The sequence below is a fragment of the Diorhabda carinulata genome, chromosome 6, assembly GCF_026250575.1.
Source record: "Diorhabda carinulata isolate Delta chromosome 6, icDioCari1.1, whole genome shotgun sequence".
Taxonomy (NCBI): Eukaryota; Metazoa; Arthropoda; class Insecta; order Coleoptera; family Chrysomelidae; genus Diorhabda; species Diorhabda carinulata.
In genome coordinates, this window is record NC_079465.1 from 21732395 (window position 1) to 21756006 (window position 23612).

Sequence of the window (23612 nt, forward strand, 5' to 3'; positions counted from 1 at the left end):
GGTTTGCTTCAACAAATCTTCTGACGTCACAAATTACACGTCAATACCTCACTTAATGCACAATGTAATCAAACAATAATAAGTAATGTGGTTTCTTTTTATGTAAAGCTCAATTTATAAGGTGAATAAAATGTTTGACAATAAAAAATTAAAGTGGAGTATTTGATTTAATAGACCTGATTAAAAAAGAAGACATATTTCGGTTTTTCTAAGGTTTCATAAATTAAAAACTGCATTTCCCAAAAAAAGGAAAAGTTATGCCAATATTAAATATATATAAAAAGAAAAGAAATATGTATTTGTTGAATCATTGTAATTTTCAAAACCGCCCAAAACATCGGGTTATGACAGTTCATAATTATTATGATTATTCGTACCATGTACCTATTGGTTCGCGTGGTACGAAAAAGTCGACGTACAGATCTGGCAGAAGAAAGTGATGTGAAAGTGTGTCCTAGAACTTGCAACTTCTGGTCTTTTACGATAAACAGAATCGGATTCGCTCAATAAGAATCGAATAAAAAATTTTTATTTAAATATACAATTTTTATTTTTGACAACTATGTATTTACAATTTGTGATTTTGATTTATGGTCAGAATGGGTTATTATAATTATTGAAAATTACGAGTTAAGTTTTATTTGTAGCACAAAAAAATTTTCATGAGACGCCTTTGGAAATTTAGATAGAATGATAGATGATAGAATGTTTATATTGTAAGATTTATTGTAAACTAATTGTCCTCAACGTCTTAGTTAAGCGGTTTCAATGTCCCTTAGACACTTGATTACTCACCCTTATTTTTGTATTGATGTGACTCGATTTCGTTCTTGATTTCAGTTTTCTTCTGTTTTAAAATTAGTTTTTTCAATAATTTTTAAAAGATAGTTAAAAATTTGACATTTCGACTTTTCTTTAAGTCTTTATCAAAATATTTTGATTTGATTATCAAGAGACCTAAAATCAAGAACATTTAGAAACATAAACATATCAAAAGGTCTAGGAAATTGAAGAAATATAATTAATTATAGCTGTTGTATACAAAAGGGTTAGTATTTAAGAGAACATATACACGCATAGTGTGTTCTTAATAGTTTTGACATCCAACGAGAATGCTAGTTGATTGTTGAAACCACTTTATTTATTTATGTTTTTTGTTAATAAATAGTTGTGAATCAAGTTATTTAACTGTTTATAAATCCGTTTCTGTCTATATTACAAGATGTTGCTGACGCTTTCGTCAAGGTCAGATGTCTAGCAGTTATACTGCACGCTCTTTATAAATTCAACTGTTACTTTTTAGTTGATTGCGAATTGCCCGAAGGTATTTCTAATATTTCATGAAGATCATGTTTTATTTGACATTCGTATTTTCGATAAACTCTTTTAGTTTTATTTTGCGTTTATTTACAAGGAAAGAAGAAAGATTTGAAAGCAGTCTAAGCGGGGTATTTTTGTAGTATTTTATAGGTAGTAATATATTTAGAAAGCATAAGTAATTTCTAAAACATATTTTGTGATGATTGGACTGTGAAATATCAGAAAAATCGTGTGAGATAATATCAATAATAGACTGTATAAATTTCACTTAATAGTTATTAATAATTAAAATAGAGGTACTGACGTGGAAAATTATACAGAAAGTGAATTTTTTTCAAGGCTATATCGATAGGTACATCGAACTCTTTATGATGCAAAGTTTTAATTTAATTATTCAAAAATCGATTTTATTCATCTTTCCAGAGCAATTCAATCATTCCAACGCTTCTCGATGCTGAACTTAGAGAAGGATTTGTCTTTTGCCTCAAAATAGGCTTCAGTTTCAGTAATTCTTGTTTATTTGAGCTAAATTTTTCAACTGCGACCAGATCTGGACTATACGGTGGATGAGGAAGCAATTTGTTTAATTTAACCATCGTTGCCATCAACTTGTGTTTCGATGGTGGAACAGTGGGTTTTTCTTGGACATATAAGGCAGTTTTTCCTTGATTTATACACTCTATGTAGTATTCTATTGATTTTATCTACTTTTTGGAGATATTAAAAACAAAAGTAGCTTCCACTTAACTGCTTGTCACTTTTTTCTGACTAATTGAAATGTCATAAAATTTGACAAGTAGTGTTTTGAAAGTTGGTACTATGGATTTGACAATGGCAGCGCCATCTGTGTAGAAGTCACACGACTTATTTTTATTTAGACCGCAATAAGTCGGATCGTCAAATTTTTAACTGTCTTTAAAAAAACTAACTTTTTTCTAATAATGCCAAAATTTCTTTCGTTTCCGCATATCTACAGGAATTAAATGGAAAAAAACTGTGCTCGCAAATGCTCCCTGTTAGGGATATCGTGGAAAATGCGCTCTGGCGAATCATTTATAAAAATTTGTCTTGTTTCTATTTGCAAATTAACAAATGACGTACGTGAATCACGTCAAATTATAATTTAAAAGTTTAAGGTTAAATTGCTCAAGAACACGGTGGTTAATTTCGCTAGTAGTAAAATTTCATCCTTTCTATGTGCTCTAATTAGAAAGTGAACGCCGTATTATGGAACATTCATTTGTCACATAATAAAACAAAAAGTGAAACTGATCATAATCGAAGTGAAATCTATCATCACAAACAAATCATAATAACATTGATTTAAATTTGAACAATCACTTTACAGCTTCGATATATTGCCACACGGACAACCAGGAAACAATCATCGATGCATCGGAAAAAATATTTTTTTTCGCTATACAATGTACGAGGTGTGATCAAAATAACGACCTACTACTCTTATTAAAATGGATAGATTCGATGAAGGGACTCGACGACTGATGTACAACGCTGAAAAGATCATAAAAATGCTCTTCAAAACGATGATGATGCCCATAAGGCAACTTTAACATAGTTAAAGAAGGTATCGCCACACCACGGAGTTATTTTAAAGCGAGGACTGGAGTTCAAGAACCACGTCGACTACGTTGTGTACAAGACAAGCTCTAGTAGAGACGAATCAAGATGAAAGTGAAGACACTACACTCCATCTCATTATTTTCCACGTAATGTACGCTTTTACAAGTCCAAGGTGAATTTCTCGGTGTCGATGTTTCCTCTTGACCAGAACTCATTCTACGAAGTAACCCAGCTGAAGGTGTAGAGTACGATAATGAAGTATGAATTATGGTCAACAATTTCCATACCAAGATCTTCATGGAGGCTACTGTTCTGAAAAGTCCAAGGTGCGTTTCTCAGTGTCGATATTTCCTCTTGACCAGAACTCTACGAAGTAACCCAATTGAAGGTGTAGAGTATGATAATGAAGTCTGAATTATGGTCAACAATTTTCATATCAAGATCTTCATGGATGCTACTATTCTGAAAAGTCCAAGGTGTGTTTCTCAGTGTCGATGTTTCCTCTTGACCAGAACTCTACGAAATAACCCAGCTGAAGGTGTAGAGTACGATAATGAAGTATGAATTATGGTCAACAATTTTCATACCAAGATCTTCACGGAGGCTACTATTCTGAAAAGTCCAAGGTGCGTTTCTCAGTGTCGATGTTTCCTCTTGACCAGAACTCTACGAAATAACCCAGCTGAAGGTGTAGAGTACGATAATGAAGTCTGAATTATGGTCAACAATTTTCATACCAAGATCTTCATGGAGGCTACTGTTCTGAAAAGTCCAAGGTGCGTTTCTCAGTGTCGATGTTCCCTCTTGACCAGAACTCTACGAAGTAACCTTGCTGAAGGTGTAGAGTACGATAATGAAGTCTGAATTATGGTCAACAATTTTCATACCAAGATCTTCATGGAGGCTACTGTTCTGAAAAGTCCAAGGTGCGTTTCTCAGTGTCGATGTTTACTCTTGACCAGAACTCTACGAAGTAACCCTGCTGAAGGTGTAGAGTACGATAATGAAGTCTGAATTATGGTCAACAATTTTCATACCACGATCTTCATGGAGGCTACTGTTCTGAAAAGTCCAAGGTGCGTTTCTCAGTGTCGATATTTCCTCTTGACCAGAACTCTACGAAGTAACCCTGCTGAAGGTGTAGAGTACGATAATGAAGTCTGAATTATGGTCAACAATTTTCATACCAAGATCTTCATGGAGGCTACTGTTCTGAAAAGTCCAAGGTGCGTTTCTCAGTGTCGATGTTTACTCTTGACCAGAACTCTACGAAGTAACCCTGCTGAAGGTGTAGAGTACGATAATGAAGTTTGAATTATGGTCAACAATTTTCATACCAAGATCTTCATGGAGGCTACTGTTCTGAAAAGTCCAAGGTGCGTTTCTCAGTTTCGATGTTTCCTCTTGACCAGAACTCTACAAAGTAACCCTGCTGAAGGTGTAGAGTACGATAATGAAGTCTGAATTATGGTCAACAATTTTCATACCAAGATCCTCATGGAGGCTACTGTTCTGAAAAGTCCAAGGTGCGTTTCTCAGTGTCGATATTTCCTCTTGACCAGAACTCTACGAAGTAACCCAACTGAAGGTGTAGAATATGATAATGAAGTCTGAATTATGGTCAACAATTTTCATATCAAGATCTTCATGGATGCTACTATTCTGAAAAGTCCAAGGTGTGTTTCTCAGTGTCGATGTTTCCTCTTGACTAGAACTCTACGAAATAACCCAGCTGAAGGTGTAGAGTACGATAATGAAGTATGAATTATGGTCAACAATTTTAATACCAAGATCTTCATGGAGGCTACTGTTCTGAAAAGTCCAAGGTGCGTTTCTCAGTGTCGATGTTTCCTCTTGACCAGAACTCTACGAAGTAACCCTGCTGAAGGTGTAGAGTACGATAATGAAGTCTGAATTATGGTCAACAATTTTCATACCAAGATCTTCATGGAGGCTACTGTTCTGAAAAGTCCAAGGTGCGTTTCTCAGTGTCGATGTTTACTCTTGACCAGAACTCTACGAAGTAACCCTGCTGAAGGTGTAGAGTACGATAATGAAGTCTGAATTATGGTCAATAATTTTCATATCAAGATCTTCATGGAGGCTACTGTTCTTAAAAGTCTAAGGTGCGTTTCTCAGTGTCAATGTTTCCTCTTGACCAGAACTCTACGAAGTAACCCTGCTGAAGGTGTAGAGTACGATAATGAAGTCTGAATTATGGTCAATAATTTTCATATCAAGATCTTCATGGAGGCTACTGTTCTTAAAAGTCCAGAGAACGTAGAGTAATTTCGTAACCAAACTCGTTATTTAATAGTCAGACCTCGTACAACCAAAAGCGATAATAGTCGAATGTCTTCGTATGTATTAAATATTGAAAGATGAAGCTTTCAGAAGACTCAAACAATATTTTATTGAACTAAATTTGCTCGCCTGTATTAATATGAAACTATTTTCATTGTGCGAACCAACTTTTATGAAAAATAATTATCATAATGTGGCGATATAGTGAAAGATTTTACGTAAATTAACTTATAAATACGATAATCTGGTAATCATGTACATGATAAAGACAGAGGATCATAATATAAAATCATCCTGTCAAGCAAAGACGATGCGTTAGCTACATTTAGATAAGTTATTCGATAATGTCTATCAACCGTCATTGAGCACACACACAGTCTTCTAAACTGCTTACTACAATGTGTTTAATGAAAGTGTCCTGCTTTTTTTCTATTCTCTAGTATTCTGCCATGCACTTCTTCTTCATGGGTGATTCCATTATAACTGTGATATTCAATGTCCTGTATTGTTTTTTTGTACTAGTCATTAATTAATAATCAATTAATAAAAATTTTGTGTTAATTGAATAATTCTTAAGATATTTAAACATTATTTTTATACAATATAACTTGCCACTTAAAGAAAACTTATACTACATCACTTGAATGTCAGTACCGTGTCATGTCCATTCCTAGAATTTACCGATAAATTATTAATTTTTTTTGTCGTAACAAATGATTTAAACTAATTACCTTATAAATTCTAATGTTTATGATCAAACTGAGGAAAATTGATGCACTTGTTGTTTAATATCTTAAGTTACCATGTCAGTACCGTGGATAAATGAGTCAGTACCGTGGAACTCAAAATCCGACATTTGTGTCTTGCTCGTGATACTTTGAAGTTGTAGTAAATTCCTCTTAGAGTTTTATTTTTACAGTAAAATAGATGAATAATATGCATAAAAAAGTTAGAAAAGTTAAATTTTAAAATCTTGAAATTTTGAATACAAAAAATCACAGTTAGAACGGAATCACCCTCATCTTCTTCTTTTTCTCCTTCTTCTATTTTACCCCTTTTTTCGTTCTCGCAGCTTTCGCAGCTTTTAGCTGACTTATTACAATTAAAAAAGAAATCTGAGTGAACTGCAGCCGGTGAACCAGGTCCAAAGACACAACAGTCAGCTGTGACTGGACATACAACAAGGAGGAACAAGAAAAAAAGGAAAACATGGTACACAGAGTTGATGGAAGATCTAATTATTCTGAATACAATTTTCGTTCATGAAAAATATATTTGTTTATATTAAGTCTAATATTAGATCGGTAATTGCAGTACAGAAATCGAAGTTCTTAACTAGAAAAATGGATGAATCAAATACGGAATCGAAAAAGACGATAAAATAGAAAAAACTGAAGAAGATATTAATATAAAATCTCATTCGACATGTGAAAATTGAAAAGTTGTGTACAACTCGTGTAATTTCAATAAAAAATGACCCCCTGGAACAAATCATGATTCAGCGAGATTCAGTAGTCTTTTTGGTAAATATTATTGAAAGTAGGTGAAGTTGTAATTAAAATTTCTAAAATTCTTAAATATTTATATACTTGATATAATTTTTTTTCTAGAACTAATTAAATTAAATTTTAAAAATGAAACTACGTAGACAATGGAAGATTCGAAAGAATGTTTTTTCCGTTGCGTTTAATGCTAACTGAGACATTAAACTTTCTTTTCATTTAATAAATGGTATATTGTCATTGACAAAGAAAGAGGTCGACATCTCGTTTCACGCAAATAGTTCACACAACATTATTCATTGTTTTATGAAAAAATTTATAAACTCACTTCCTCGCGTGCTTATACAAAAAATTAATTTAATTCTTTTTATACAAAACTAAATACAATTTTTAATTATAATTATAGTGAGGTAAATCGAGTCGAGTAACTCCAGAGAGAATCTTCACTGTTGCAAATAATTATCGTTAAGTTCGCTTTTGGAATGATGCAAGACGCAATATTTCTTGATCAAAAACATACGCAGATGAAGTTCAGCTAAAGGTCGCTTGGCATGATGCAAAACAACGTGTAATGCAATGCAACATACAATATTTCTTGATCAAAAACATACGCAGATGAAGTTCAGATAAAGGTCGCTTAGAATGATGCAAAACAAAGTGCAATGCAATTTAAGACACAATATTTCTTGATCGAAAACGTATACAGATGAAGTTCAGCTAATGGTCGCCTGGCATGATGTAAGACAACGTGTAATGCAATGCAACATACAATATTTCTTGATCAAAAACATACGCAGATGAAGTTCAGATAAAGGTCGCTTAGAATGATGCAAAACAAAGTGCAATGCAATTTAAGACGCAATATTTCTTGATCGAAAACGTATACAGATGAAGTTCAGCTAATGGTCGCCTGGCATGATGTAAGACAACGTGTAATGCAATGCAACATACAATATTTCTTGATCAAAAACATAGGCAGATGAAGTTCAGATAAAGGTCGCTTAGAATGATGCAAAACAAAGTGCAATGCAATTTAAGACGCAATATTTCTTGATCGAAAACGTATACAGATGAAGTTCAGCTAATGGTCGCCTGGCATGATGTAAGACAACGTGTAATGCAATGCAACATACAATATTTCTTGATCAAAAACATACGCAGATGAAGTTCAGATAAAGGTCGCTTAGAATGATGCAAAACAAAGTGCAATGCAATTTAAGACGCAATATTTCTTGATCGAAAACGTATACAGATGAAGTTCAGCTAATGGTCGCCTGGCATGATGTAAGACAACGTGTAATGCAATGCAAGATGCAAAATTTCTTGATCAAAAGCATACGCAGATGAAATTCATATTGTTTCATGCAAGATCTCTCTTCATGCAAGGATTTCTTAGTTATAACATATTTTATTTTCATTAGGACTTTTTCAAATGTCTCTTCATCTATTCTCAATTAATTTTTGTAAGTTTTTTCATCTAATTCTATAGCTAAACTTCTATTTCACCTTGTTTTATCTAGTCAGAGCCTGGGTACTCTTTTCTGTCCATCATACTCCAAAAGCAAGGTACCAAAGAATGTAGACTGATTCATCGCTAATTGGATTTGATTTGATTTCATGTTGATTGATATCTTCTGATGTCTATTGAGGTGGAATCATGTATATTCAGATGTATTGGCATCTACTTTTGTCAGATTTTATTCATTAACAATCCATTTGACCCCTGGAGGGTTTTCTTCACTTCTAGCTTCCATAGCATATGTAGCAATTGATGTTTATTACTTGAGGAAGATGGAGCAGTTGAAGAGCCAAAATTGTGGACTGATTCATTGCAAATTGCATTTTAAAAAGGAAATCGATGTCTTTTTATGTCTCTTGAGGTGGAATCACATAAATTCATGTATATTCAGATGAATTGGCGTGTACTTTTGTCAGATTTTGTTCATAAACAATCCATTTGACCTCTGGAGAGTTCTCTTCATCTCTAACTTCCATAGCATGTTTAGCAATTGATACTTTTGGAAGGTGAAGCTTTAGCTTTAACTTCTATAGATTCGTAGCATTTCAATAAATACAGATTGGCCCTCGTATCACTGTTTCGAAATCTTTAAATTGAATAGAAAAACAAAAATATAGTTCAGTAATAGAGAAGATCATTACACGTTGTGGATGTATTCACTTTTATTTGTAAATAAAATTGCAAAACATCCATAATTGGTAGATCGTTAAGAAAATTAACGTTCGTTTTATTTCGAAAATCGTTTAAGTGGTACTGAAAATTGAGAAAGTTTCCGGTACCATTGAATTGAATTGGAAATATTATGAAATTCTAATTGTTAGTGTTTAAAATAATATTTGAAGAAATTTTAAACAAGCATATGCATATGATTATGCAATAGTGATAACTATTAGAAAATGAAGAGATCGACGATTGGGATTCACGTTATATACTCAAATTACAACGATTTGATGCAATCTGTACACATATAAACTACTAATTAATTTATTAAGGCGTTGACTGGTTGACTGATAATGTTATTAATTATTTCTCGTAATTTGCTAGTTGTCAAATGTCACAGTATACAAATTAGGTCTCTGTTAAGAGTTTTAGTTTCAAGTATGGAAAATCTAAAATTTTTCATCACCAAAAGATGTGAAAAAATCGTTTGATCACTTTGTAAGAATAGGAATAGGCGTGTTGAAACTTTCTAAAGGAAGAAGATTCAATGCTTTGGATTTTAAAAAGTGAACTGCCATATATCTTAGGAGTCGGTTATTTGTCTTTGAAAAATATCTTGAACTGTCATTGTGTTTAGAATGTCTTTTTCGAAAAATACGCTTCCAAATAAATCAAGCGTCATTGTTTTTGATAACTGTCTCTTTCAAAAATAAACTGTCCTCAAAAACTACCGTTTTTAAAAATATACTTGTCATTCGAAACTGTCTTCTTTTTATAAAAATAAACCGTCATTGGTCTATAAAGTCGATAGTTATTCGAAAATCATTTGTTTCTAAAAAGTGTCAGACCGTCACAAAAATAAACTGTTATTCGCTTTTGAAAACTATTTTTCCATAAATATTAAAAGTCATTTGTTTTAGAAAATTGTATTTCTCAGAAACTGATGAAATTTGTTTTTAGAAACAGACTTTTTAAAAAATAAACTGTCATTTGTCTTTGATAATTGTCATTTGTCTTTAGAAACTGCTTTCACTAAAATATAATATGTCACTTGTCTTCAAATATTGTCTTAAGTCATCATATGCTAATAGAAATTGTCTTTTACGAAAACTAAAGTTTTTAAAAATATACTTGTCATTCGAAACTGTCTTCTTTTTATAAAAATAAACCGTCATTGGTCTATAAAGTCGATAGTTATTCGAAAATCATTTGTTTCTAAAAAGTGTCAGACCGTTACAAAAATAAACTGTTATTTGCTTTTGAAAACTATCTTTCCAAAAAAATTAAACGTCATTTGTTTTAGAAAATTTTATTTCTCAGACACTGATGTAATCTGTCTTTAGAAACAGACTTTTTCAAATATAAACTGTCATTTGTCTTTGGTAATTGTTTTCTTTATAAAATAAACCGACATTTGTCTATAGAAACTGATTTCACTAAAATAATCTGTCACTTGTCTTCAGATATTATCTTAAGTCATCATATGCTAATAGAAATTGTCTTTTACGAAAACTAAAGTTTTTAAAAACAATGTTTTTCGAAAAAATTGAACGTTTGAATATTTTAGAAATTTTAGTTCCTAAAACTGAACCATCAATTACTTTTGAAAACTGTCTTTTTCAAGAAATAAACTCCACATGTCTTCAAAAATTGTCATTTCCAAAATATACTGTCACTTGTCTTTAGAAATCTTTAAAATCTTTCTTTTTCAATAATATCCATTCATTTTTCTTCGAAACTATCTATTTATTAAAATACGAAAATCAGAATAATTTTTGTTATACAGGGAAAATAAAAAATGGGATTTAGTTCGAAAAGTACAGGTTAGAACTTTAATTAAATAGAAATTGAATGATACAAATTAAAAAGTATTCCGAAATTTATAAAAACTGTCCAAAAGAGTAAACAGTGAAATACGAGGTCTGGCTATTACATAATGAGACTGCACGCCTAGAGGGCGCCCTTGACAGATGGGGTAAAAAACTAATAGGGTGTTGGGTATCTAGATATCTTGTCTATGCAAGTACAAAAACACGTTTCCGTCATTATTATAGTATTTGGACAGTAGCAGTTTGAAACAAAACCTATAGGGACAATTCTCTATCTCGTTCGCTTATTTTTGAGTGGTGTAAGCGCTTTAGTGAATGCCGAGAGAGAACTCAAGATAACCAGCACCCAGGTCGCCCTATGACTATTTCAACTCCTGAAACAGTGACCAAAATCAACCAACTTGTACGTGCAGATCGTCGAATGAGCATCCGGATGATTGCTAAGGCTGTAAACGCCGATAAAACATTTTATACCTGGAATTACACATGACAAAAGTCTGTGAGAAGTTGGTGCCAAAAAATCTGACTCCTGATCAAAAGCTCTTGCGTCTGAGTCTCGTTATTTAATAGCCAGACCTTGTATAATGTCACTATTCGTGATTAGGGGCACTACCATACGTAGTTGATTAAGTGGTAGAATGTTATGAGTTATAACTTTGCAAGAAAATTTCCCTCTTCGTCGTAAAAAATTACAAAGCGTATAAAGTCTATTAGAAGAGAAATTTAAGGTTGGATTGAATGTATTTTCATCCAATTTTGAACAATAAAAAGATTTCATCTTTTTTTTTCTGGTCATATCTCGTAACGATCATTAAATAAAAGATTACTGATTACCTCGTTTTTCCAATGGTTATCTCTTTCATTAACCTCGTTTTTCCTAATATAATCACAACAATAAACTGTATTTTTTTATTTATTACATAAACAATATCTCAATAAACAATAATTATTTCAGATGATGAACATTAAAAGCAACGTATTACTTTTTTTTTGTTAAAATTGTTTATTACGTTCCGGAGTGTATTGAATCTTGGACTTCCCTGATGGCGCTGACTTAAGGCAATTCAAGTGAAAGTGGTGGTGTGTATGAGTCTGTGAAAGTTAAAACTCTCTAAGCATGGCCATCTAGATGCGTCAGTCGGCCTGTGATGTCCACGGGTGTTGTGCAAAGTGATTCGCGTTCGTTTTACTATATAATCGTATCTTGTTTTCGGACATGCGAATATTTCGATACAAAAAACCATTCTGATTATTATTTATCGTGATCTTATAGTTAGGGTAAGTCGCAACATCGAAATTAATGGAATTAAGTCAATATGAACAGGTTACATACGTCGATATTAGCTCTTGTAATGAGTATCTTCTTGATCCAAGCCTCGGATCCACCATACGAAAAACCTACCGGTAGTTTTATCAAATTTTTCCCTTTAAAAATTCCCGCTCTTATTTACACACCTTTCGTAACTAACGTACATAAAACATTAAGCACGGAACTTCAACCACCGACTTTGGATCCACAAGAACTTCATCCACCGACTTTGGATCCACAAGAACTTCATCCATCGACTTTGGATCCACAAGAACTTCATCCACCGACTTTAAGTCCACAAGATTATCAATCATCACAGGCCGATGATTTATTTAAGGACCCTACGATGCCTCACGTAGCAGTGTATTCAACTTTACAAGATTTTCCACGAGATAATTTCAATTCCGGTTCAAATTTACCTTCATATCCATCGGTAGATGCGGATCCATTAAGTAATCGTACTCAATTCGATGGCGACGTTCCAGAAAACTCTTCTTCATCGAACAACGCCAACGGTTTAACTAAATTACATAACTACCTCGTTCAAATTAACGATGAATCACAAACTAACAAGGAAAAAACCGCTTACCAAGAACTATTAGAACAAGATTTCGTAAGACCGCTGCTTAAACTTTACGAAAAAGAGATACACCAGGATTCGGATTACTTAACTAATACTAATAACCGTATTTCCAAAGAAAATAATGTGGAAATAACCGCAAATAAAACAAAGAAAATAGCCTTAATTAGAAGATACGATTCAAATATTGACGATACTAAAGATAAAGAACACATCGGGGAAATTCTTCCGGCGGATTTTCACAAAAATCGAAAACGTGTATTTTTCGCTCGAAAATTAAATCCCGTCGGGTTCAAACCGAGTTTAGAACGTTCGGAAATCATTAGATTTCCCATGGCGTTTCCATCGGGCGCGTCATCCGAAGGATCGGACGTGTTCGTTACGGAGAACGTTAATAGGATTAACGAACAGTATTATTCGAGATCGCCGCGTTTGGGGATACCCATTTTGGAACAGTTCCGGATGCCTAGGAGGTATAGGGGTTTTAGGGAAGGTTATTCTGACGGACAGCAAGTTCATTTCGATCCTTCTGCTCGTTATCAGACGGTTTGGTCTTCCAGAAGACCCAGAGTGATATTTCCTACGGAGCAAGTTACGTTTAGAGATCCCATCAAAAGTCAAGATGCGGAACCTGATTGGTTGGCTGGAGATGGTACTTTGCAGGATTTACAAGAGCAGGATATTAGAGATAGAGGTAAGTTATTGATTTTTCTTTCTATTAAAATAGACTTTCTGGAATGTTTTTTCCAGATTTTTCTTTGAAAAGTTTCGAATCAGTTCAAGGTAATCCTTATCATCTCGAACCTTAACAAGGACTTTGTCTACTGTCGGAAATTCTTTTCCGTACGTTACTTCGATGTTTTTCTTTCATATGATATCTCAGACACCAGCTTATAGTTAAAAGAAACAAATAAAAGCCTTAAATTATGTATCAACTCAAATAATTAAGTGTTAAGTTAGGTGTAGTGTAGTGTTAAGTGTTAAGGTGAAGAGAGCCTTATTGGTATCTCTATAAGTTCGAATGGATTTTTCTTTCTATTAAAATAGACTTTCTGGAATGTTTTTTCCAGATTTTTCTTTGAAACGTTTCAAATCACTTCAAGGTAATCCTTATCATCTCGAACCTTAACAAGAACTTTGTCTACTGTCGAAAATTCTTTTCTGTACGTTACTTCGATGTTTTTCTTTCCAATGATATCTCAGACACCAGCTTATGGTTATAACGAACAAACAAAAGCTTTGAATCGTGTATTAACTCAAACAATTAAATGTTGCACGTTAGGTGTAGTGTAGTGTTAAGTGTTAAGGTGAAGAGAACCATCTTTGGGTCCGTTAAAAGTCATTAAATTAGAAAAGCTCCACTGTAGGAAGAGTGTAAATTTTAAATGTAGTGCTAAAAGTTAAAAAATAAGAAGATGTAGAGATAACATGAAAGTAGAAATTCTCGCTTTGAAATTGAGTTGGTTTCAGGAAAGAAAAATACAAAATAATACGAAAAAATATTAGATATTGATAAAAATCGAACATTCCAACTGATTTTTATCAAATTTGAAGCTTTAAAAGCCAAAATGCTAAGCGGAAACAATTTTTTCTAAAGCACGAATAGTCTATCAAAATTGTATAAGAAACGTCTGGTGTTTGACAGGAACCAAGCTGATGCGTCGTGTAGGAGGTGTGATGGTTGATAAACGAAAAAGTTGTTAAAACAGTAGGCCACAATAAATCAATAAATGTGCATTTCGTATTCGATCAAAAGACACGTACCATTATATATAATAATATAATGGAATTGTCGATAGTGATATTGCTATAAATGTATTCGCTGACCAACATGTTTCAGAGGTCAGTAGACATAATATAGTGTAAGCGTTATTGGAAATATACCAGTGATATCGAAGATATGGTTTTATTAAGTTCCCACTGATTGGAGGCACTCGCCCTTCTACAAAACATGGTGACCTTGCCAGGATTCGAACCTGGAACCTTTCAATCACCGCAGAGGAGCCTAAACGTTAGAACCACGCGCTTCGGAAGACTACAATTCGTTTGCCCACAAGATTATTTAAGGAAGTGGTCACATTATATATTTCAAGATTTTTCTTCACTATATTAAGACGTTAGTTGTGATTTGTGTTCTTAAATGCGGATTTGATCATCATCATTGATTAAAATGTTTTTCGTCGACTAATCTTTTAGTTTCGGTCTATTTTACTACATATGGAGCATTACATTTTGATTTCAATTTAACACAATTCAGAAGCTTTGTTCGATTCGTCGAACCATTGACTTTTACCGTATTTTTTTCTCAACTTCTAGATTTTTCCTCGCGAAAAATTACAGCCCTGCAAAGGAAAGTTTTTTCTATATCAGGGCTTTTAGAATAAACCATAACCCATTTTCAGCAATGAAATTACCACAACGAGCTTCTCTTAAAATCAATTAGCTGCGATTTTGTTGAGGTGTTTGATATATAAACGAGAAGTGCTATTTAAGTTTCGAGATAAATGTTTTGACTGTTGTCAAATTATGCGGTATCCTACGCAAAGAAATCTTTTTGACAGCCAAATTTTCATGCAACATGTATGCGAGTTGAACTAATGCTCAAATATGCCTCAATTTCACGGTATACCTTATGATTAGAGATTGTGCTTCAAAGTGAGAAGTATTCATAGAAAATTACCGCACGAAACAACTCAAATGGCATTCGTATGATAACACGTTCTGAGTACGTTCACCATTAGAAATGTCAAACTTGACAATGAAAGATTTGACATATTCAAATCGGTGTTGCCACATCTCAAAATTTACGTAGTAACCTTCGTCTAATAGATGTAATATTTTGCGAATGCGAAATTGAGGAGATGAACTAAATAATCTTGTCGATATGAGGTATTTTCGAAATATTTAAAAAGTTACTTAACCAATATAACGTAATATTTTGTTATTAGCTAATAGAATCAACAATCATGCAGGTATAACTATGAGGAATTACCCACGAAGAGATATTCAAAGAATTATTTTTATGTAATGATAATTTTATTTTTCGTAACTTCAGGAACATACCCGTATATTGAGACGCGTTAATTGAAAAAATAAAGAATAGACTGAAAGAAAATGATCCGATTTGAAAATGTAAAAGACTTTTCGGAAACTAACCCACAACGAGATTTACATCTCAGTTTTGGAACGTCAGGTTCAATTTTCGGTGAAAATTTCGAATTTAAAATATGATATACAAGAATTTTTGATATTTTTTTAGTTGTATAATGGATTTTGAATGTTTAATATTTGTTATTGAGCAGTTATCAATATGAGAATTAATATTAGTCAGTCATTTAAATGGAATAAATAACTTTTGAAGTTCAAAATATCATAGACAAATAAAACAACCCTAGAGTTGATCGCATTTACCCACCGGTGTAAGAGGGTAGAAGAAAATCTTCTTTTCTAAATCTCTTTATACCCTTTATACCCTAGTTTTCACTTTTTCTCAATCCATTTTCCAGTTCGCTATCTCTAAATTTATTTTTCCATTTTCTCAAATGCCTTCCAGATCTCTATCTATTCTTTGTTCTATAATTATTAGATCTTCCTCATGTTTTTTGGTTTTTATATTTCCTTCCATTCTCAGGTGCTTTATTGTCTTTATCCGTTTATCTTTACTAGTTCTAGCTTTTTGAAGCTAATTATTATCTCATATTTCATAGTTCTTCCATTTTATTATTCCTATTATCATATTCTTTGCTAGAATCAAAGAACTATGACTTTTGTTTTGTTTTTTTCTATAATATTTTGGGGAATCCTATGTTCATCATACTATCCCATGTCTATTGAGGCTTTTATATCAATAAATCTTTTTTACATCTTCTCTATAAGCTCAATTTTTCCATCAATGTGTTTCCTTATCTTTGTCTCAATGATTCTTGTACGAAGATGGTTCCAGAAGTACCTGGCCAAACTTAGAGATGTTGGTAGTTGCTTAGCCATACGACCTGCGATAACCAGCATCGCAGTGGTCGACCAAATGAGGTGACGACTCTAGAAATGTTGAAGATAATCCACAAAGAGGTACTGGATGATCAAGCGAGCTAGCAGACATAGTAGGCATTTCAAAAAGTGTTTCCCTATTTTCCCTTATTACTTCTTTCGTGGTTATCTATCGTCATATGATCCCCTTTCCTTCTCCAATTCTTCTTCTCTATCTCTCTATTCTCTATCTATATTCAATCGTATTCAAGCGAGGCCTTGCAGAGGAAACGAATCCTATATCAGGGTAAGACAAAATTCTATTCCAAAATCCTCAATTCTACCATTCCAGTTGATATTGTTTCTAAATTTTAAATGAAGGAAAAATTAATAACAATAATTCAAGATCGCTTGAATTATTTCGAACTTCATAGAAGAAAGTATTTTACTCGAAGATGACACTCATAAAGAATAAAAAAAAAACTGTGGTTTTTCCGCTCTGTCAATTTCGTTACGTTCAATTTTGAATTGAACTTGAAACATGTCAGGGTTCTCTGCGTAAATTAATTGACATACACAAGACATTTCTTTGTGATTTTCGAGTAAAACAAGGATAGAATTAAAGGAAACTAAAATTTTTTCACATTCTTTGTGATGAGAAAGAAGTTTAAGGTCAATTGGAATAGATGGATAGAAAGAAGAAGTAAAAATAGACATTGGTTTAGTTGAAAAAGAAAACAAGACATAAATGATACAAACAAAAAAGAAAACAATACAAAATAGCGCAAGATACACATGTAGAAATGTAAAGAAAAAAGAGCCAGAAAGTTAATAAAAGATAGCGAAGTAATGTAGGAAGTGAAAGAAAGAGTAGATCTGAAAAATAACGAAAAATAATGATTCTTCAAGAAAAAAGGATGCAAAGACAGATAAACATAAATTGGAAACACTGAATAAAAAAAATCGACAAACAGCAAGATGGTGGATGGAAGGATAGAAAGAGAGAAGTAATCAGAGAGGGATGAGGAAAAACACGGAAAGTGATAATGGAAAGGGAGCATTGAAGAACCAATCAAACAAATGAAAATATACAATAAGAACGGATAAGGTCATAGTCGAAAAGAAGCGCAGAAAAGCAGAAAGGCAAATGAAGAAACGATAAAAATTTGAGAATCGATAATACGGAATGATAACAAAAAGACGGAACAGATAGAAAAATACCAAGGACAAAAAACAGTTTTCAAAATCAAATCACAGTTTATTTTTGAAGAAGACAATTTTTAAATATAGAGTATCATTTATTTTTTACAAAGAAAATATTTCAAAGACAAAGATGGCTTATTCTTGGAAAATTATGAAAGACAAATGACAAATTTTTGAAAAAAACAGTATTCAAAAACAAATGACCGTTTATTTGTGGAAAAAAAGTTATGAAAAATAAATGACAGTGTACTTTTGAGAAAGACAATTTTTAAAAAGAAATGACGATTTAATTTCAAAAAAGACAAATTTGAAAGTCAAATGACAGCTTTTTTAGAGAACAGACAGTATTAAAAACAGTATTCAAAGACAAATGACCGTTTATTTGTGAAAAAAACAGTTATGAAAAGCAAATGACAGTGTACTTTTGAGATAGACAATTTCTAAAGACAAATGATGATTCAATTCAAAACAGTATTTAAAAACAAATGACCTTTTATTTTTGAGAAAGACTGTTACAAAACACAAATGACAGTGTACTTTTGAGAAAGACAATTTCTGAAGACAAATGATGTTTTATTTTCGAAAAAGACAGATTTGAAAGACAAATGAGAGCTTTTTTTGAGAAAGACAGTTACGAAACACAAATGACAGTGTACTTTTGAGAAAGACAATTTCTGAAGACAAATGACGTTTTATTTTCGAAAAAGACAGATTTGAAAGACAAATGACAGCTTTTTTTGAGAAAGACAGTTACGAAACACAAATGACAGTGTACTTTTGAGAAAGACAATTTCTGAAGACCAATGACGTTTTATTTTCGAAAAAGACAGATTTGAAAGACAAATGAGAGCTTTTTTTGAGAAAGACAGTTACGAAACACAAATGAGAACTTTTTTTGAGAAAGACAGTTACGAAACACAAATGACAGTGTACTTTTGAGAAAGACAATTTCTGAAAACAAATGACGTTTTATTTTCGAAAAAGACAGATTTGAATGACAAATGACAGCTTTTTTAGAGAACAGACAGTATTCAAAACAGTATTTAAAAACAAATGACCTTTTATTTTTGAGAAAGACAGTTACGAAACACAAATGACAGTGTACTTTTGAGAAAGACAATTTCTGAAGACCAATGACGTTTTATTTTCGAAAAAGACAGATTTGAAAGACAAATGACAGCTTTTTTTGAGAAAGACAGTTACGAAACACAAATGACAGTGTACTTTTGAGAAAGACAATTTCTGAAGACCAATGACGTTTTATTTTCGAAAAAGACAGATTTGAATGACAAATGACAGCTTTTTTAGAGAACAGACAGTATTCAAAAACAAATGACCTTTTATTTCTGACAGTTTATTATTTTTGAAAAAAGACAGTTTTGGTAGGCAAATGACATTTTTAGTGAACAAATGATTGTTTAGTTTATGTGAAAACAATTTTCGAAGATAGAGATGGTTGATTTTTGAACAAAGACAGTTTTGAAAGGCAAATGACTGTTTAGTTTCGATAAAGACAGTTTTTACATATATACATTTTTATAATGACAAATTGGTTTCAAGGAAAAATGACGTTTTATTTTTGCGGAATGGTAAATGTAAAGATGACAATTAATAAAGGCGAAGAGAGAAGAAGAGAATAACCGATAAAAAGAGAAAATGGAAAGAACCAGTCAAAAGGTACCAAATAAAGAAATGTATGATGGGCTAAGAAGGTAATAGTCGAAGACAGGCATAGAAATCCAGAAAGACAAACGAAAAATTGAAGAGACAATCGAAAGGCAACGAAAAAGTAGGAAGATGAGAGAATGAGAGAGAGAGAGAGAGAGAGAGAGAGAGAGAGACGACAAAAAACAAGATAGAAATAGATAGTTGAGGAAAAAATAGAAACAACCGGAATAGATCTGTATAAAGATGGACGCCATGGAAAATAATGGAAATAATGCAAAAACAGATAACAATAAGCGTATACAAAAAAATTTGAGATATATTTAAAAAAACAGAAGCGATTACGAAACGCAAATTATATAAAATCAGAATATTTAAAGAAATCAAAAGAACCATCATTGTCATACGTCGAGCGATCTTTGTTTAAATCTCAATTAACAAATCAAACAGGATTTCTAAACTTGATAGGGTACCGTTAGGTGTTTCTTGCGCAACTAATTTCGTAATGCACTGTTAGAGAATTCGGTGATTGAACTCGAACCCGCAGTTAACATTAAAAATGCGATTATAATTCAATCCGGTATCGCCGCGTCCTAGGAATGTTTAGATTATAAATATGTTAAATTCACTTTTTATTGGTTACACTAGTTGATAAATGTCGAAAAAATTCAATCCGTTTATACATGTATAAGTTTTTTTTTCTAATCGACTCATAATAAATCTGACAAAGACGACAATTCAACAAAAGAAAGTGAAGTTTCTGCCTCTAGAGTGGGAATTGTATATTCTGACACATTTCCTTCTACAGACGTTCTGAAAAGATCTAAAAAGTGATGGGGATTACAAAAAAGGGTTTTATTATAAAAACACACACCTTTCCAAACGTTTTTTCAATTGATTGGGTCCCTTTCAAAGCAGATCTTTTTCTAACCATTCAAAGAAATCTGAGCAGACCCGCAAGACGCAAGAGCTTTTGATCAGGAGTCAGATTTTTTGGCACCAACTTCACACAGACTTTTGTCATGTGTAATTCTAGGTATAAAATGTTTTATCGGCGTTTACAGCCTTAGCAATCATCCGGATGCTCATTAGACGATTTGTACGCACGATTTGGTTGATTTTGGTTACTGTTTCAGGAGTTGAAACAGTCACAGGGCGACCTGGGCGCTGGTCATCTTCAATGCTCTCTCGGCTCTCACTAAAGGGCTTATACCACTCAAAAACACGTGCACGAGAATCAGAATTGTCCTCATAGGCCTCTTCCAACAATTTATAGCACTCAGTCGGAGTTTTTTTCAATTTAACGAGTAATTTGAGATTGATACATACAAGATTTTTGTCACGAGAAAGAAACAAGTTCGCTTTAAACTGCTGCTGCCCAAATACTATAATAGTGACGGAAACGTGTTTTTGTACTTGCATAGACAAGATATTTAGATACTCAACGCACTATTAGCTTCTTACCCCACCCGTCTAGGGCGCCCTCTCGTTATTCAATAGCCAGACCTCATATTTTACTATTCACTCTTTTGGACAGTTTTTATAAATTTCGGAATACTTTTTAATTTGTTTCATTCAATTCCTATTTGATCAACGTTCTAACCTGTACTTTTCGAACTAAATTCCATTTTTTATTTTCCCTGTATAACAAAAATTATTTTGATTTTCGTATTTTAATAAATGGCAGATAGTTTCAAAGAAAAATGAATGGATGTTATTGAAAAAGACAGATTTTAAAGATTTCTAAAGACAAGCGACAGTATATTTTGGAAATGACAGTTTTTGAAGACATGTGGAGTTTATTTCTTGAAAAAGATAGTTTTCAAAAGTAATTGATGGTTCAGTTTTAGGAACTAAAATTTTTAAAATATTCAAACGTTCAATTTTTTGGAAAAACATTGTTTTTAAAAACTTTAGTTTTCGTAAAAGACAATTTCTATTAGCATATGATGACTTAAGATAATATCTGAAGACAAGTGACAGATTATTTTAGTGAAATCAGTTTCTATAGACAAATGTCGGTTTATTTTATAAAGAAAACAATTACCAAAGACAAATGACAGTTTATATTTGAAAAAGTCTGTTTCTAAAGACAGATTACATCAGTGTCTGAGAAATACAATTTTCTAAAACAAATGACGTTTAATTTTTTTGGAAAGATAGTTTTCAAAAGCAAATAACAGTTTATTTTTGTAACGGTCTGACACTTTTTAGAAACAAATGATTTTCGAATAACTATCGACTTTATAGACCAATGACGGTTTATTTTTATAAAAAGAAGACAGTTTATAATGACAAGTATATTTTCAAAAATAACAGTTTTTGAGGACAAGTGTCAGTTTATTTTTTGAAAATGAGTTTCTAAAGATCAGTGACAGTTTATTATTGGAAATGACATTTACTAAAGACAAATGTCTGTTTGTTTTTGAAAAATACAGTCTACAGAAATACCCTTTTCATAAACAAATTCTTTTTGGAAAAAATATTCTAAAGACAAATGACGATTTTAAATACTATTTAAAGACAGTTATAAAAAACAATTGACAGTTTTTTTAAAAAGGCAATTTCTAGAGAGAAATGACTGTTTTTTTTTTAAAATGAGCTTCTAAATATTAGTGACAGTTTATTATTGGAAATAATATTTACTAAAGACAAATGTCTGTTTGTTTTTGAAATTTACAGTCTCTAAAGATGTATGAAGATTTATTATTCAAATAGACAGTCTCTAAAACCAAATAACGATTTATATATGTAAAATGGAGTTTCCAAAGACAAGTGACTGTTTATTTTTTGAAAAAGAGTTTCTAAAGATCAGTGACAGTTTATTATTGAAAATGGCTATTTATAAAAACAAATATCTGTTTGGTTTTGAAAAATACAGTCTCTAAAAATGTATGAAGATTTATTATTGAAATAGACAGTCTCTAAAGGCAAATGACGGTTTATTTTTTCGAAAAAGACGGTTAATTCTTGAGAAATAACCTTTTCAAAGACAAATGACAAAATCTTTTTGGAAAAATATTCTAAAGACAAATGACGACAATAAATACTGTTTAAAAACAGTTATAGAAAACAAATGACAGTTATCTTTTGAAAAAGAGTTTCTAAAGATCACTGACAATTTATTATTGAAAATGACAGTTTATAAAAACAAATATCTGTTTGTTTTTAGAAAATACAGTCTCTAAAGATGTATGAACATTTATTATTGGAATAGACAGTCTCTAAAGGCAAATGACGGTTTATTTTTTTGAAAAAGATGGTTAATTCTTGAGAAATACCCTTTTCAAAGACAAATGACAAATTCGTTTTGGAAAAAATATACTAAAGACAAATGACGATTTCAAATACTGTTTAAAGAAAGTAATAAAAAACAAATGACAGCTTTCTTTTGAAAAATTACATTTACTAAGGACATATTTTTGAAAAATACAGTGTCCTAATATACATAATGATATATTTTTGAAATAGAAAATCTCTCAAGACAAGTGGCAGTTTATTTTTCGAAGTAGACGATTAATTCTTTTGGTAGAGACTTTTCACAGAATAATTTTAATTAGGAAAGACAGTTCAATAAGTCAACTGACAGTTTTTATCATTAAAAAGTCTAATGACGGTTCATTTTCAAAAAAATCAGTTTTCATAAGCAAAATTCGCAGTTTCGACGAGACCATCCAACGGGGCATTTTTCACCTACACATGATCCAGCTATCAAGTTAACTGTCATCAGATTGTTGAGTGTTCGGATAAGGACGTGTATGAGGCTTCGTAACCAGGTACAAAGACGAAAAAAATACGTCCTTGATTTAAACGAAACTACAACAGAACTCATGTCAATAGGGATGTTTCATTGACATCGTTATAATTTGAAAAAATGGTTTTTTTGTTTGACAGCCACAGACTGTTTAATAATTCGTGAGGAAAATGTGCTCAAGACTAAGTTGTGGTCGTTTAAGCACGAAAATAAGCGTTATGGACATCAAGTCGATGGATGACTTGGATATATAGTCACCGTTGACCACAAACATAAGAGTGTGATAACCTTAACCAATAGAAAGTGAATTGGTTTCATTCCTTCTTAAGCCGTATATAAAGACCCTTAGTAGTACCTATCGGCAATCCGTTTCTCCTGAAAAAACCCTCTTTATATTGATAAACGCGACTAAAGTTGAAT

The 23612-nt window shown here is 32.2% G+C and overlaps 1 protein-coding gene across 1 annotated transcript in view; it reads left to right on the forward strand.

Annotated features, from left to right (window-relative positions):
- The window catches only part of LOC130894794 (uncharacterized), a 50991-nt gene that overhangs the window by 7177 nt on the left and 20202 nt on the right, over positions 1-23612 (forward strand). The window contains exon 4 of the mRNA XM_057801778.1: positions 11671-13298. Coding sequence (XP_057657761.1) covers positions 12032-13298 — 1267 coding nt within the window. The 5' untranslated portion in view covers positions 11671-12031. The remainder of the gene's footprint in view (positions 1-11670; positions 13299-23612) is intronic.